Below are 18,409 nucleotides of genomic sequence, written 5' to 3' on the forward strand. Positions count from 1 at the left end.
TATGACCATGCTAATATCAAGGAAGTCTATAACACCTGGAAAAAGCTGTCCGTTAGTGTTCCCATTCATCTCAAAGACAGTTGCTCGGCTGACACAGGACATTCAAGATTGCTTAGATCTGAGCTGTAACGTCACAGGCAGCAGACAGAAAAAAAATCCAGTAGTACTTAATAAAGTAATATTAAGGCTTTTTAAATGTTTTTGAAAGAATTCTCTTTCAAAAACTGCACCAAAACTGCTTTTCAAAAAATGCTCACCAAGGTTGCATTTATTTGATCAAAAATACAGCAAACACCGTAATATTGTGAAATATTTTTACTAATTAAAATAACTTTTTTAACAATTGTGAAAACAATTTTTTTTCTTTTTCTTTTTTAATTCAGCAGTGACACTGAATTGGTCAAATCTGGCTGTAAATAGTCACAATGCCATTTAAAAAAGAAAAGATGCTCTTTGCAGACAGATGGCAGTTAGCATGGGCCTCAACCAGCCAAACTTTGAACTAAAACAGGTTAGACAGGTTAAAACTGCTAGCAGTTCTTATGGTTAAAACTAATCAAGAAAAAATGCTTTGAAACAATATTACAGTCATAATCTAATTCTCAAATCCCATAATATATACAGTATGTTCATGTTGCTTTAAATAAGCGTGACAACAACTAGGCTTGTTCTTGGATGCTTGGCCTCACGGTTGGGACAATTTTAAATAATGATGTCTGAACTGGAGGCAGTTAATTAGTCAGCCAGTGGTATGTTAATCTATGTATCTGCAGAGAGCACATTGATATCTCCAGCTTTGTAGATGTAGTGAGAAGTGATGTGCTGGAGATACATTCCACTGCTGATATGAGATGTGTTTTGAGGTTTCTGGTTGGGGTAGCTGGTCTCAGAGCAGTGCACGATGAAGTGTTGAGAGTGAGATGCTCAGCATATCAAGCCACACCCATGTCACGAACCGCTAGCAGACGAGAGACCTGCTGACTTCAGAACAGGCTAATCTTCTCAACCTCCTGGCAACAAGTCTTATCACTAACACTAGACAACAAATGTTAGATGGAGAGAGTGAAAGAACGAAAGACACAAAGAAGAGTCAGAGCAAGCAAACATGCCACAGGGGTTTGTATTTTCCAGGCATTTGCTCACAGATCTACAGAGATTAATGATAAAGTCAAGGATCTCGGGTTTTACTTTTCGCGTGTTCTCACTTGGGGAATGTCTTTGAGCCAAAATGAGGAACCTCCAACATAATAAGAAATGTGTTGTGAGTAGAGCTTTCAAAAACATTTCCATTTTTCCATTCTGATAATCCCACATTATTACAGAAAGCCTTTGTTCTTGCAGAAAACACGTCCATCACCCCTAACGCTTCAAGATAATTTCCTTAAGGATAATGTGTAATAATAACTTGTAACAATAGTGAAAACATAAGTTATGAAAGGCTTTTTTTGTGTTTTATTAAACATGTAGCTGCCAGTAGATTCATTGTTATTAAAGATGCAACAACATAAAAATTCTGATATTAGAGTATTATTATTTTCTTCTTATGCCCATTAACAAATACATGTTTTTAACATTATTTCTACATTAAAAATAAATGATATACAATTTTGTCTAAATAAAAAATAAAACACTACAAACTAAAATCAATTGCTTTAAATTCAATTAAAGGTAAATGTAGGAATCACAACATGAAACATATTTTACATTATAATATATTTTTTAATATATAATAATTAGATGCATTTGCTAAAGATTACATTTACAGTGGTAAAAACTCTTTAATATTAGTCCTTTATGGCAACAAAAGTTTAAATGTGAAAATAGAGGTAATGAACAAGAACGATTAAATATCCAGTACTGGCTGCTACAGAATAATTAGGCAAAAAAAAATATCCAAAATAGTACCAATATATAGTGCATCCATTTCCTTTTGTTAAGGAAAGCGATACATTTAAGTAAAAAAACTGCCTAGAAATCCACCACTGCATTGCAACAAGCTAAAACACACTCAAAACCAGTGGTAACTAATTACATATAATCTGCATTACATAATAAGATTCCAAAAAGAAAGTACTTGGAATTCGATTATATTACATTTGGAAATACCTGTAATTACACTACAATTACATTTTTATAGATTTATTTGGGTCAGAGTTAGAGGCCAAGAGTAGTTGTAAGTAATATGGGGAATTTGTGAAATGTCTCAGCATCATTATTTGTTACTTATTTTAGTTTCTGGATCATTGAAAGCTGCAGCTGTTGTAACCTCTGGAAGAAAAAGCGGGGTCCTGCTGACAGCACTGCACTAATGAGCCGCTGTGTGCGTGTCTAAATGCCTGTTACTCTGCATGTTTGTGCATACAAATGTTTATTTTTGTGCCTCACACACACACACACACAAAGAGCCAAAGAAACACACAAGGGGTCAGAGGTCAGCTGGCTAATGTATCTTCCATGTGGCATCGGAACAGGAATTGAAATATTCCAGGCTATGGCTGTGTGAAATTCTCGATGAAAGAGGGGCAACATTGCCGGGATGCTTCCCAAGTTGCTATGCTCTGACTTGTTTGGGCATCTGTTGTGCTCTGATTATGCAAAAAAGACATGCAGATAAACATCAGTGCAGATAGAGAAAGGCTAAAAGCGGCGTATCATAAGAGCAAAGGCAAAATCTGTTCTGTCCAAGACCACCACTGAGGAAATCCATAGCAGGAGGTCCACATACCCACAAGGCAACTTCTCCTCGTCTAGAAATAGACACTATTAAATGTAAATATACAGAGCAGCAAACTGTTGACGCAAGTATTTCAATTAAAAAACCAAAGCGCAAACATGCTAAAGCTAACCGTTTTAATCACAGTCACAGCTTGTTTGAATATCGAAAAGTCAACCGTGGGTGTAATGCAAGGATATTTACGAGTCATTAAGCAGACTATATATAGTCTAAATGTCCTGTGCATGTTTTAGGGTTAGTTCTTGTGAAGGGGTTGCCAACTTTCTGTACAGCACATATGCAATGTGAGATTGATGCCTGCAGCTAGAAAAACAATCACTCCTTGACTGAATGAAGTGCTGAAATGCATACTACTTCATTGCATCAGTTAAAAAAAATAAAAAATAATAATTTTAATGTTATACTGAAGGGCTAATTTAGCTTCTGTGTGTGAATGTAAATAGTGGAAGATGAACAGAGAGCAGTGTTGTTATTCTTAAATAAAAACAGTAAAAAATAGTTTTCGGTAATTGAAATAAAACAGAAACAAAATAAAATGTAAATATTAGCTGAAAACGTAAATAACTGAAATAAATAAGCTTTAGTACTAAAATGACTAGAACTTAAATACAAATTAATTAAAGCTATTTAGAAGTATATTTAAAACATCTAAAAAAATTAAAATTAAAAAAACAAAACTGGAAATGTAAAAATAATATATACTTTTAATATCACGTAAGTGCTATGATTTTAAGGGTTTTTGTATCGATGCAATAAAAGAAGAACCATTTTGGGTTGCCCAAAGAACCCTTTTGTTTTTTCAAAAGTGTGAAGAATATTTTAATAATTTAAAGAACTTTTATATTATAAAGGAACTTTTGTGCATGGAAATGTTGCATGGATGTCAAAGGTTCTTCAAGGAACCATAGATGCCAATAAAGAATCTTTAATTTTTAAGAGTGTAAGAGACGCTTGGCAATCCTATCGGTGTGCGTTTAAAGTAAGTGTTTGTGTCAGTGTGCATTTGCAGTCACCCAGCTGCCTGATAGCATGCAGGGATCCGAATGTGTGATGATTAGAGAGTGGATCTTATCTTATGCACAGGGGCACGATTCTGCTTTTGTACTGCGCCAAACCCCCTTCTTGCTCACCTGGGCTGGGCTGGGCTGGACCTCCTGCAGCTTGGACGACCGCCATGTGTTAGACTTCACTGGTTTGGAACCGCTGCGGCATCTCTGGTTTAAACTGAGGAAGCGAAGGGGGAAAAATACTCTCTTTCATATCTCAAAGCACCAAGACAGAATTACGCACCAAGCCAGCACACACACTAAAGCCACATCTCCACATGATCAAACAGATGACTGATTGCACAGGCCTCAGGGGAATGAGAGAAAGGGGGGGATAAAGAATGAAATGGGTGGTGGTTTTGCAAAGAAGCTTTGCACCTCAATGACATCAAATCTGTGCGTAAGAGTGTGTAACAAAGAAGGCAGTGAGACAGAAAGGTTTTGATTAGAGAGCTGTTTGTGGTTTTGGGTGCATGGGTGTGTTAGATTGGAAGCTGCCTCCATTATACGGAAAGCAATGTGAAGGCAAAAGTCAGAAAGAGAGTGGAAAAAGAAACGAGACTATGTCCATAAATGTGTGTAGAAACTAAGCAGGTCCTGTGGGGGGCGCTGTAACCGTGTCTTGGGAATATGATGTAAACCTTATTGTCTTCTTACATGTGAGCTAAATATAACAGTTTCTGCCTAATACAAGAATGGTTAAAGGTAAAGTATGTAATTTGGCGCCACTATAGTTACCAAAGGAAACTGCAAAAATAATGATTGTTTTTAAACAGGTTCCCAAACACTCTGTCTCCCAATGGTTGGGCAAACAAATAGTCCCACCCCCAAATTCATGCTATTGGTTGAGTTGCATTTTTAGGTGTGTCTTGAACAGTTTCTTCCTAATACAAGAATGGTTAAAGGTAAAGTATGTAATTTGGCGCCACTATAGTTACCAAAGGAAACTGCAAAAATAATGATTGTTTTTAAACAGGTTCCAAAACACTCTGTCTCCCAATGGTTGGGCAAACAGATAGTCCCGCCCCCAAATTCATGCTATTGGTTGAGTTGCATTTTTAGGTGTGTCTTGGTGTTCAAACCAAAAGAGCAATGTTTTAAAAGTGCCAAAGACACTTGTTGGGGTTTTTTAATTTGTTTTGGCATATTAAGTTGGGATAAAAACATATTTTATCACCTTTAACTATTCAGATTTGTTTTGCCTAAATGCTGAAATAACAGACTGTACTAAATAACTGAATTAATAAATCAAAATAACTCAATTACACGTGCCATCTCTCATTACTAGCAAAACCACTGGTGATCATTATGAAACATGAACTGTACTGACCGTTACCTTTAGTTCTGAAATTCAGCTGTTATTTCCTCAAATAAATAAATGTGAAACACTGAGTTTGTGCAGCTTGTCTGGAAATTAGACACTGGATTTTATCATCACAGCAAACCACAAGTGGTGAAACCCAGCAACATGGTCTGGCGCTCCTCAGGGTTATGTCCGCGGTCCAACTCTGTTCTCACTCGTCACTTCTTTACTGCAACAAACACATTACTAAATGAATGACTGATCGACACAGCAGTCACAAACAGTTATGAGGCTGTGGCCAAAAATGATATCACAGAAGGCTTAACAAGAATTCAGACTCAGAGTTAATGAGTTCACACGGCAGTCCATATGCAAAAAGATTTTGTGTTTAGTGGGCTACGCATTTAATTTACCTTACCTAGTACAAAAAACACTAATCCATCAAATTTCTATGCATTTCTGAATCCAAGCATATAAGTTAACTCTTCAACTTGACCTCATGAACATAACACAGAATCCAAATCACTCAGATCAAAAACTCTTCAATGGATTGGCTGCAGCATCGAAGTAAAAAAAGTACCAGTTTCACGGCACTCTCACCAACACATTAAACACCATTAATGTCTGACTAAACTTGCACTCATATTTTACCTCACATGCATTAAATCCATTTAATATATCATTATAGTAAATATTATTTATAGCTGGTATTTTTAATGCTATCTAGGGTCATATGTCATATATGAACAGATTTATTTTGTTGGACTGTACTTTCACTGTGTTATCTCTACTGTATTGCATTTTAAAATCATAGCAGCTGGCAGAGTCAAGTTATAATTTCAATATACCTAAACTTTTTCTCAGATGGCACTGTGCCATCACTTTTTAACACCACCTACTATGCCCATATTATATGTGTATATGAGGTAAAGGGAGAAAAGATTTAAAGCATTACAAAGTTAATGCAGGAAACCTTCTGCTTACTTTGCATCTGTCAAACTGTGTTTATATATAGGTGTGTGTGTTTGATTAACACATTTATGTTTAATCTAATGTTGCGAGCAGGTTTCTCAACTTGTTGGCTTTGATTGTGCCCTTTTGCACCTTACCCTGAGTGCTCCCCATGGGTTAATGCTGGGAGGTTACAAGTTCCCTCCTCTTTTCTCTCTCTCCCTCCCTCCCTTCCTCTCAGACTCTCGCTCCGCTCTCTAGCTCCTCTCAACTGAGTAGACCAAAGACAGACTCTTACAAGCACCACACAGGTTTATCATCACCAGAGAGAGCACAGAATCAACGAGGGACGGTCTTTCAAGCACCATCAAGAAAAGAAATCTTGCAAACTCAGTCAATGAGTTCTACCATGAATGGAAAACTTCACGTTTGAAGATGAAACTTGGACTAAGTGGATTAAATTGAGCTGCATAACTGGTAATCTCTCATCTGACACGCTCTCATTGACGTGAACATTCAGGAAAGGAGCATTTTCAAAGCCTTTTCTTTTTAACCCTACATTTATTGTAAAGTGATTTGGAGACTGTAAGTACCCGATCATGGCTGAGGAGAGACTTATTCACCTGTTGAATACAACTTGGATGTTTTTTCTCATGCAAGGTTAGTTAACTTGTTGTCTTTTATACTCTTTCTCTCAGTCATTCTAAATGAAGCATTTCAAGACACTATTTAAAATACTAATATATATTTTAATAAAAAAAAAAAATCATGAAAGCGCATGATCATACGCCTGATACATCTGAATCATAAAATGTTTTTTATATTGTGATGCCACCAAAAAAAAAAAAAAAGCTTTTGGAGTCATACAATGTCCTTTTTACCCTCTAAAACTAACTGGTGCTTTAAAGCAGGGGTTCTTAATCCTGGTCTCCCTTATCTGACACACCCAATTCAGGTCTTGGAACCTCTATTAATAAGCTGATGATATAAATCGGGTGAGTTAAATAAGCGAGATATCCAAAATGTGCAGTTCTTCAGAACCAGGACTGAGAACCACTGTTGAGAAGAAACCAAATATGCTTATCTGAAGAACCTATCAGAAACATACCTATGATTAAGTTTTATGGCACATTTGAAAGAATTAATCTTATGTTTTATGGTATTCATGTAAATGCAAATAATCACAAATCTGAATTATGAGAATCTTAAGTATAAGCTAGCTTAAGAATGGCTTATTGTTAATGTGTGAAAGTATGAGAGCTGCCAAGCAAAACACCTTCGTTATCGAGACCAACATGTCTGAGCAATTTCTACTGTATCAAAGTTATACTGCATTTTTTTTTGTCTGGATTTCATAAGAGTAATTAAGATCTAAAGGATGACAAACAGCTCTCAAGGAAAGGTTCAGTTAAAGTTTTATAGGTAATTCCAGCTTTAATTAACCTTAATAAAACCTATGACAAAACTAAACTTGTCCTTAAATTGTTAAAAGAAACATGCAACTCACGCTTACACCCTTTCTGAATACTTAAGCTGATGTTGGTGGGACATTTGTGCATGTGTAAAACATACAGTGGGCTAAAAAATGCTTCTGGTTTGCATGCAAATGATATAATCAAAATATAAATTGAAAATGTTTGAATTGAAGCCCATATTCTTAAAAAAAAGTTTTTGCAGCACCTTCTTATCAACTTCTGTATTTTCGCTATATGTATGGTCTACAAAGTTCTTTTGACATGAAAAAAGTTCTTGATGTTACATTTATAGGTTCTTCAGATCAGCATGTCAGTTTCTGGCTTCTTTAAAGCACCACACAGATGGTTTTCTAAAGAAATAAAGAATAAATGTCAGTTCAGGAACTTTAAAAGGTTCTCCAATGGCATAAGGTTATAACTTTCATTTTTAAGAGTGCACAAGTAACAGAAATTTGGCTTGTTCTCCAGGAAAATCACTGTAAGTTAGTCAGGTGAAGTTGAAAGAGCTTTAAATATAAATAGCAAAGAGTTTGGCTCGACACTGTGATCTTACTCTCACCTATCCCCATGCACCACTCTTTTTCACCTGTCAGTCTCCTCCACGGGCCCCGGACCCCCGTTTTTGTTCCAGGCTCTTTTAAAGTTAGCAGGGGTGTAGAGGAGGCCATTGTTTCCTGTGAAAGCAGATCACAGCTGTGGAACTAATGCCACCATTAAAATAATGATTAGAGTAACAGGCCAGCGCCATTAACGACCCCTTCTGTTTGTATGCCATTTAGTGGCTGTTTTTCTTCTACGCTCCCATTCCTTTCAGTCAGGGATGGTTAGGGTGATGAAGAAAGCAATAGGCTTCTGTTCTCACTATCAGGCCGCCTACAGAATGAGAGAGAGGGAAAGACTGGCGCAATTACACCCACCTCCAATGACTCATGGCAGTTACCCATGACCTCAGAGGTCAGTATGTGTGCATTTATGTGCCTGTACTGTCTCTTTTCTTACAAAACATGAGCTTCTTTCATCAAACAGCGGAATTAAATCTGTGAAAATGATTAATATCATGCCAATGCGCTTGCGTAATCTGCCAAAACAGATGCTAAATGCAACGATGTATTGTAGTTGGCTGTTATACTTTGTCTACTTTGATTTAAAGTGGAAAATTATTTAACACAAGGTGATTTTATAAAAGGTTACACCTCAACATTGATTAAAAAATGCATGAAGGCTTTCCAGTATTACAAGGAATCGCCACCATAATTTTTCCAGCTGTTTGGCATTGTCTTCTCCTCTCATTCCACCGTTGTAAAAATATGTCTGCTTTGAGATGCATGAGTAATATTCATAAGCAGATGACATGAGAGAAAGGCTGTCAGCAATTTATAGATAAAAGGAGGCCCAGTGCTTCTCAGAGAGACTTTCACTGATGCACAACATTTCAAAATCATCAATCAGCTATAGCATAAGATCACACCAGTTACGGTCTCGTTAACTGATTTGGTATGTGGTCAGTAACAGGTTGGATTACTGCATATGATTGACTAATGTTGGTGAATTTTTGGAAAAAAAAAACCTTTTCCACATTTTGACATAATATATCCCATATACATGATATGTATAATATACAATACTATTTAAAAGTTTGAGGTAAGATTTTAATTTAGATACATCTATAAATGACAAATGTATAAATTCTTAATTTATAAAAGTAAGAAATTAATACGTTTATATAGCAGGGATGCTTTAAATTTATCAAAAGTAACAGTAAAGATATTTATAACGTTACAGATGACTTCTATTTCAAATAAAGGACTTCTATTTCTATTTTTTCAAGCTTATTTACAAAAAATCCAGACAAAATTTTATCATGGTTTCCACAGAAATATTAAGCAACGCAACTGTGGTTAACATTGATGATAATAAAAAAAAATTCTTGAGCAGCAAATCAGCATATTACAATGATTTCTAAAAGATCATGAGACACTGAAGACTGGAGTAATGGTGCTGAAAATTCAGCTTTGCATCACAGGAATAAATTACAGTTTAAAATATATTAAAATAGAAAACAGTTATTTTAAATTGTAATAATATTTCATAATATCACTGTTTTACTTTTCATCAAATAACTGAAACATTTGCAAGCATAAGAGACTTTAAAAAATATATTTAAAAAACCAACCCGATCTCCTGAAAGTGTGTATAAATAGTATGCCAAATAAAAACAAAAACTCGTGGTATTGATATGCAAAAATTGACTTTGGTGTGTATATGCTACGCAATGGGTAGGATTAGGGTTGTGGGGTAGATGCGTATCATATGCACGTGAAAACTGCGTATCATATGCACGCCAACAAATTTCGTATCATATGCACGCGAAAACTGCGTATTATATGCACACCAAACACGTGCGTATCATATGAACGCCAAAGTCCATTTTTGCGTATCAACACCATGAGTTTTTCGTTTTTATTTGGCGTACTATTTATACGCATTTTCATGAGACTGGGCTCAAAAAATCATACCATCATTCATGTGCAAGTGATATTAGATGAAATTATTAAATATCACTGAAATAATGCAGTTTTTTATTAGGGTGGAATTTGGCATGACACTTACTGAAGTTAAAGTTAGTGTAACACAATTAAATGTTAAGATATTTCGAAAGTTGTGTTCAGATCAAGGTCAGAATTTCATAAAGTTAACTGCATTTCTGCCATAATTTGCCTTAAAGGGGTCATATGACTGCTAAAAAGAACATTATGTTGTGTATTTGGTGTAATGCAATGTGTTTATGCGGTTTAAGGTTAAAAAAACACGAGCAGTTATCAAAGCAGGGGCCGGTGGGAGAGAGAGGCGGATGAGCGGCACAAAGGCAGTTAAACACTGAAAAGGGGCCATTTCATGCATGTGGCAATACTGTAGTACAGTGATGATGGTATCAGACAGTGATACTATGGTGCTTTGATATATGCAGTGGTTCTGAATTATTACCATATTCATATACTATGATATATACAGTATGATCCATACTGGTAAAAATTGTATAGCCTGAATGCACTGTAAGTCGCTTTGGATAAAAGTGTCTGCTAAATGCATAAATTATTATAATTATTATGATCCAAAAGTCTGAGAACACTTAGGAAATCTTTTTTTTTTTTTTTTTTTACATGGAAATAAATGAAGGTTTAGGATTTTGAAAATGTAAAATAAAGTTATGATGTAAAATGAAGAAATGTTATTAAAACAAAATACTATAAACGAGGCTAAAATACAATAAAAATGTGAAATTATTAGTATTAATTCATAATTAACTAGTATTAATTCTAATAGTATAATTAGTAAATATAATTTTTTCAGTTTGACTTCAAACAATTACTCTAAAAAAATTTATTAAATTAAAAATAATGCAAAACAGAAGCATTTTCACTTATTTAAGTGATTTATATAACTTTTCATTTTCATTTTGATTAAGTTGAAGTACTAGCCTAAATAAATAAAACACTATTAAAACAAAAATTACCAAAAAAAAAAAAAAATTTACTAAAACTTCAACTATAATTAAAATGAAAACAGAAAAATTAAAAAATAAGGTTTAGAAGTGATGACATTTAAAATGAAAATTAACAAAAAAATAAAACATGATGACTGATATTAAAATAACACTGGTTTGACGTGACTGAAAATGAGGCCATGTGTACAGTCTGTTGAATATTTTGGACTTTCAACTAGACTTTTTTGTCCTTTGGAATAACATGTTTTTAATGTTTTATTGAATGAGTGATCAAAATTGAACCTGTGTCTCTCACAGTCTCATTTTCATTCACATTATATTAAATAGGCAATGGCAAATGGCAGGAGGAACAGTGGTAGAGAGGAAGGGGATATTTTATTTTTGGCCACTCTTCGGTAATGACGCATTAGGGGAGAGAGAGAAGCTGTCCAAATTGAAATGACAAATAAAAACAAATACATGAAACCGACGGAGGTACTTTTGCTAGCCTCACTTCTTCTATAAATCAATGTCTCCAGTGTGTGTGTGTGTCTGGGGGTGTTGAATGGTTGGAATATTAGGACAGGTAGTTTACTTTGGCTCACACTAAAGGGAATTGCCTGTAAGCAAAGAGACCACACACATTCTACCACAGCGCCCTCTGCTGCTCAATATCATACGCTGCCGCTTTGACTGGGACGCACAGCGCTTCTGTGCCATTTATATTGGAGATAGATAGAAAGATAAGAGAAAGAGAGAGAGAGTGAGATTATAACATAGATAGGATCTCGCCGTGAAATCCTCACAAAATTTACACTATGTCTACACTGAGAGCTAGTCATATAACCCAACACAACACAACCACAGCCCTCCTATTAACCAATTAAAGGGGCGTCTCTCTCTCTCTCACACACACACACACACACACACACATATATATAGTCGATAACTCACCGTGAAAAGTGATCCAAAGGCAGTCATTTTCACGAATGGGTGATTTTTTCGACATTAGCGACAGCGACCGTTAGCGTTACAACAAGGGTTAACTATGCAAATACAGGAGCGTAATATGAAAAATTCTAACGAACAATACAATAACTTTCGGCGATTATAGGCGTTTTAAAACGTGTAAATGTGACGTTTACAAACAGGTTGAGCACTTTTAATTTTAAAACGGTAATAACAGCAGCTTTCAACCCAAGTTTACAAAGCGCTGCCCCAGAGGTTTTGCAACAGGCAACCAATCATAAACTGAAGAGTGCCTGCCTCATTAAATATTCATGAGCCCTGAACTGAGAGAAGCAGTTGAAATGGTCAAACTAAATAATATTTTAGAAACATACATTCTTACAAAATCTGACCACCCATAGTAAAGTATTAAAATTTGAAATATGGAAAAACTAGGCTGAAAATGACCCTGGCTTACAATTTCAAGTGTGAAAAGCCCAGAAGCTATATATCTCTACTCTGTGTATGACGTCCAAGTGATCCACATGCAGATAGTAACATAAAACAGAACTGCGTTGAATAAAAAAAAACATACAAGAGAACCTCAGCTTGATTAGAGGCTGCTGAACCATCAAAACAACCGTAAACAGGCGGCTGAAAAGCACATGCTAACTCTATCTAGCATTATCACTTTATTGTGATCATGAGCAACAAGTCTGCTTTCACATTGGCTCCATATTGGGGGGTATTGGGGGGAAAAAAAACTTTAAAAAGCAGAGCCTGGATCCCTCCCAAACAGCATGAGGAAATAATTCCCTTCTTTAGGGCAAACAACTAGACCCAGCCTGACATGCTCAATAAATGCTCTATAATTATGCAATCACAGAAGTTTTAGGGCTATAGTTAACAAATGTGAATAAAAGCTTTTCTATTTAGTGCTTCTCTGAGAGAAGTTTTATCTGATTATAAGTTCCATCGAACTGATTAAAAAAACTATAAATTAATACATGGTGATATACAGTGGGTACGGAAAGTATTCAGACCCCCTTAAATTTTTCACTCTGTTATATTGCAGCCATTTGCTAAAATCATTTAAGTTAAAAAGAACAGAGAGCAAAGATACATAACACTACCATTCAAAAGTGTTTTTTTAGTATAATACTAGTAATATAATACTTTCAAATAATACTTAAATATTACTTTTAAATAATACTTTTATTCAGCAAGGATACATTAAATTGCTAAAAAGTGACAGTAAAGGCATTTATAATGTTAAAAAACATTTATGTTTTGAATAAATGGTGTTCTATTGAGTTATTAATTAAAGAATCCTTCAAAAACATATCATGGTTCCTGCATAAATTGTGGTGAACTTTTGAATGGTAGTGCATATTTAAATGATTTATTTATTTATTTTTTTTTTTTTTAAGTATTTGCACTTTAAATTAAATTAAAAACCTCACACCTCTAAATTTTTCTAGAGTTTTGCAAGGAAATTTACTTAATTGTTATCAAAATAAACTGTCACGATGCAATAATCTTAATTGTCCTAAAATAGGCTTAATTTTCTTTCGATTTCAGGGTGAAATGTGACTTAGACATGTTATTCGGCCTGTTTGTATTGGGAATAATGATTTGACATTTGCCACAAGAGTAAATGAAGTCCCAAATAAAGTTGTTTATCTCCTTCCCACCCTTCTCTTTGGAGCAAGTTTGATAGATGGGCTCATGTTTTTGTGTCCACGTGTAGTGAAGCACTTCTCAGCATGCAACTTCCCAAAGTTCTCCCTCTGCTAATGAGGTTTACTACACCATATATCTATAATGTTCTTACTCAAGAACAGCTCTGTGGTGAGGCCAACGGCAAGGAGATTTACAGATCAAACAAAGATGCCCAGTGCCATGTTGACAGATCTCACTCCTCGTGAGCTGGAACCCTGTTTGCTTTTCTGTCTGTTTAAAAAAAAAAGTAAAAAATTGTTGTTTTCATTGGCCAGCGCCACATATCCCTTCCCATTCCCTTGAAGATGGTGTCTGATTGAAGTGACATGCCAAACCTCTGGCCTCCCGCCCCTCACCACAAATCGTGGTCAGAGCAGGATTGGGATCTATATATGGCTCTAATAGACCTCATCACGTTTCATTACACGGAAAATTACAGAAATGCAAAATCCTTCAACCACTTCCAGTTCAGCAAAATCCTGTTTATGGACCGTAAAAGACCGTGAAGTGAAAATGCTCCTCTTAGAGGTTTTTTTTTTTTATTGCTGGAGGTACCAAAGCTTTTTGAAGTGTCTGAGGTTTTAAAGGTTTAATTTATTCGGAAGTGTGGTGGCAGAGTCATGAAAAGAGATCAGCACATTATTGCAAACTTAGACCTTCTGGAATGATTTCAATGAAGCCCTTTGGATTTAATATATTGGCAACTCTTACAAGCAACAACAATCCACATAAACTGTTAATTGGGACTAGCTTAAAACATATGACCTGCAACTACACTTTAAGGAAATATTTCTATTAAAAACATTAACATATAGAAACTTTTTAGGATTTAACAGGATTTAAAATATCCTTTTTTTAAATAAAAATAAATTTTCTTTTTCATTACAACTTCAATAATGAAAAGAAAACAAACTTGATATAGTTCACCCAAAAATTGCTGAAACTATAGTCACCCTTAAGCCATGCAAGATGTTGATGAGTTTGTTTCTTTATTGGAACAGATTTGGAGAAATTTAGCGTTATATCACTTGCTCACCAATGGATCCCCTGCAGTGAATGGGTGCCGTAAGAATGAGAGTCCAAACACCTGATAAAAACATCACAATAATCCACATGATTCTAGTCCATCAATTAATGTCTTGTGAAGTGAAAACCTACGTGTTTGTAAGAAACAAATCCATCAAGGCATTTTTCAAAACATTGTTTTTCTGGCATAATATTGCATTTTCCAGTGAATAAGTCATCTCATCTGAATTAGGAGAGAAATATGTCAGTGGATTTTGATGTGAGAGGACAACAGGATGGACTTTTTCACTGGAAGAAGCATTATTAACGGTTATGGACTCGTATTTTGGCAGGAAGCGACAGTTTGAAGTTAAAAGCGCCTTGATGGATTTGTTTCTTACAAAAACAGCTTTTTCGCTTCACAAGATATCAATTGATGGAGTGAAGTCCATTATTATGGATTATTTTGATGTTATCAGCTGTTTGGACTCTCATTCTGACGGCACCCATTCACTGCAGAGGATCCATTGGTAAGGCAAGTGATGTAATGCTACATTTCTGTTCAGATGAAGAAACTCATCTACATCTAAGGAAGACCTGAGGGTGATTTTTGAGTTTATTATTTTAAGCAAGATTAGGTCAAAACCTAAATCACACTTTCATATAAACTAAGCTTACATGGAGAAGATGTAATAACGCAATGTCCACATTAACATACATACAAAATGATAATTTCCCTGTCTCTCCTCAGTTTTGTGTGTGAGGGGCAGTAAGCTGTGGGAAGTGCCTACCGCCCCACTCGTACCCCATGCCAACCTCAGCACGAGACTGTTTTGGGAGCCACAGTGCCAGACTCAGCTACACCATCTACAGAACGAAGCAAGAATCACAGCCACCATACCACCCAAACTGGAGGGCCACTGGGTGTCAAGCAGGTAAGAAACCAAACACTTTTGACCCAATTTGTTTCAATCCAAAATCCTGGTCTTATTGTAAACGATTTGTCAGTGCATATTATCAGTGTTGAGAAACCTACTCTGAAACTGAAGCCTGTGAAACAACAAGCCAAGCGTCATTTAAAGTAGTTCAGTCATTTTGTCTCATTGAATATCCTTCACTTGAAAATGCATCACATTATGGAATTAAAATGGTTCACAACTGCCATATTAACTAGCTTTTTGACTTTAAATATTGTTCATTTCTTCTCAGATGTGAAGTGCGCCCCGGCCCAGAATTCCTCACTCGATCCTACACATTTTACCAAAACCCCACACGTCTCTTCAGGGCCCTCCAGCATTATTACTCTGACAGTGAGTGCCACATCCCAACCTACTCTCTTGTAATCAGGGGTAAACTGCGGCTATGCCAGGCCTCGTGGATCACCCGTGGAGCCACTGAAGCAGAGCACCACCTCCATAAAGTAGGAATGGTCATTCACAGCCAGAAGGCTGTTCATCATCTCTCTACCCGCCTGCCCTCTTCCTGCCTGGGGCTCAAATCTGGAGGACACCTGGTGCCTCATCGCTTCTATGAACTCTTCAATGCCAAAGCAGAGAAAGACTGCCTGGGTGCTCTTGGGTTCTCCATGATGGAACTGGAGTTGCTACGGTTGGAGACCCATCACCATCCGCACAGCAGGCCTGCTCAGGAGCTGTTCATAGGGGATGTGCACACAGACTGGAACGAAAGGGTGCACCACAGACCAACTGGTTATCAGGAGCCTCTGCAGAATGTTATGGTGAGAGTTAAGACTAACAATTTTTTTTTTTTTGCTTAAAAACTGCTTAGGACTGCTAAGATAAAATGCTGACCATGTTCAATAACTGCACTCAAAATTTAAAAATAAAGGTTCTAAAATGGGGATTTCGAAGCAATGCCATAAAACATGGGTGCCCAATCCAAGCGTTCAGTTCCAACCCTGATCAAACACACCTGTCTGCAATTATTGAGTGCTGAAGATCTCAGTTAATTCAGTTGGGTTTGATCTTTTTTTTTTTGTGGAAACCTTGATCATTTTTTCAGGATTTTTAGATGAATAAAAAGAACAGCATTTATTTGAAATCTTTTGCAACATTTTAAATGTCTTTTCTGTCACTTCTGGTCAATTTAATGCTTCCTTGCTTAATAGAAGTATTAATTTCTTCCAAAAATAAAAATAGAATTGACACCAACCCTAAAATGAACAAAATCCTTGTTTTTACTCTCAGCACCACATCCACCCATGCCCAGTGTGCGCCCTGGTATACAGAGCTTCTGAACAGCATCCACCCATCCTTCCTCCATCCCCTTCCATCCCTCTGGATCTAAATGGAAACTGGGTGAGTCAACGCTGTGAGTCCCATCCAGCTGTCCTCTTCCTCACTCGCCTTTTTGTTTTCAATGAGGAGCAACGCACTTGGGAGGGGACCTACCAGCATTACTCCGACCCAATGTGCCGCCAGCCCAGCTTTACACTATTGGCATCAGGTCATTATGTTAAAGTGGGACAGTCTGCTAAAGTACGTGGGGCCACCGCGCTCGTCTTTAAGGTGACACGAGCAAAAGTGATCGTGTATGACCAAGCACGGCTGCAGGAATTGAATTCTACGCAAAATGGGAGATGTGGGCAGCCGGGTGGGTGGGAGACGGGCATTGAGCAAGACATAACCTGGACGAATGGATGCGACGCATTGGGGATACGACTTCCGCACAAAGAGTATGAGCTGTTTAAGATGGGGATGGATAATAAAGGGCGCCCCCTGTTGTTTAATGGGGAAAGGCCCACGGATGGATCCAGCCCGGATCGACCTGCAAAAAGGCCAACGTCCTTTCAGACACCAATGGTGCAATGCAGCACAAGGGTTGGGGTGGATCCACGCTACAGTTCCTACAGTGATCATTCAACGGGACCTAAAATAAGCTCTGCTAATGCACTGCACTCTTCGTTGATTCTGCTGTCTGTTCTAAATGCATGGTGCTCGAATATTTATCTTTTCTAAAATATGACGTGCCATTCACGTTCACTGATCACATTCTGATCCATTTATTACGGGCATTGTACAATCTGATAGACTGGAGGAGGATTGTTCTCTTTGGTGCTATAACAAAACGCTTGCTGCAAATGCTCTGAAATATGACACTTTTTTTTTTATCTAAGAAATTTTCATAAAGCAAAATTTTTACATAGAAACCTCCTTTTATCATATAGTATATCAACAATAATTTTGATGTCTGTCATTTGGAGCGTTGTTTCATATGAACTCCAGAAGAATGCTACATGGATATCTATTCAAAACCTGAATGTTCTGTAGAAAGTATATTTGCCAACATTCCATCAAGATAAACACTTACATGTCAAGTACTTCAAATACTTACCAGGATACAACCAATGGTGTGAATTTGGGGCGGGACTATCTGTTTGACCGACCAACGGGAGGCAGGAGTGTTCGAGGAACCTGTTTGAAAACAGTCATTATATCTGCAATTCTTCAGTTTTAAAACCAGATATGGGAGATACAGATAGACATTCAGATTCCCTTTTGACTGTAAATGAAGAAAGAAGATTTCCACACAAAAAAAAAACAATACAAACACGCTGGAAATCAAAATGCCTTTTTCTGATCTTGTATGTACTAATTATTTCATCTGAAGTGCATATATGGACTACATTCAACTTAAACTACCCTGTACTCTTTCAATATTAGGCTGTTGTCTTCAAGACAAGGAGACTAATTTTTGCCATCTAATAAATTTTATGTAGCT

The 18,409-nt window shown here is 36.5% G+C and overlaps 1 protein-coding gene across 1 annotated transcript; it reads left to right on the forward strand.

The window, feature by feature from the left end:
- The first annotated feature begins 6,286 nt into the window (after positions 1-6,286).
- LOC107666175 (protein APCDD1-like) lies at positions 6,287-17,795 on the forward strand. The gene is made up of 4 exons (XM_016457358.1): positions 6,287-6,694; positions 15,420-15,603; positions 15,878-16,406; positions 16,876-17,795. The coding sequence occupies exons 1-4, from the start codon at positions 6,634-6,636 to the stop codon at positions 17,644-17,646; spliced, it is 1,545 nt and encodes a 514-aa protein (XP_016312844.1). The 5' UTR covers positions 6,287-6,633; the 3' UTR covers positions 17,647-17,795.
- Positions 17,796-18,409: the final 614 nt, after the last annotated feature.

This window comes from Sinocyclocheilus anshuiensis, unplaced genomic scaffold, assembly GCF_001515605.1.
Source record: "Sinocyclocheilus anshuiensis isolate Anshui unplaced genomic scaffold, SAMN03320099.WGS_v1.1 scaffold447, whole genome shotgun sequence".
Lineage (NCBI taxonomy): Eukaryota > Metazoa > Chordata > Actinopteri > Cypriniformes > Cyprinidae > Sinocyclocheilus > Sinocyclocheilus anshuiensis.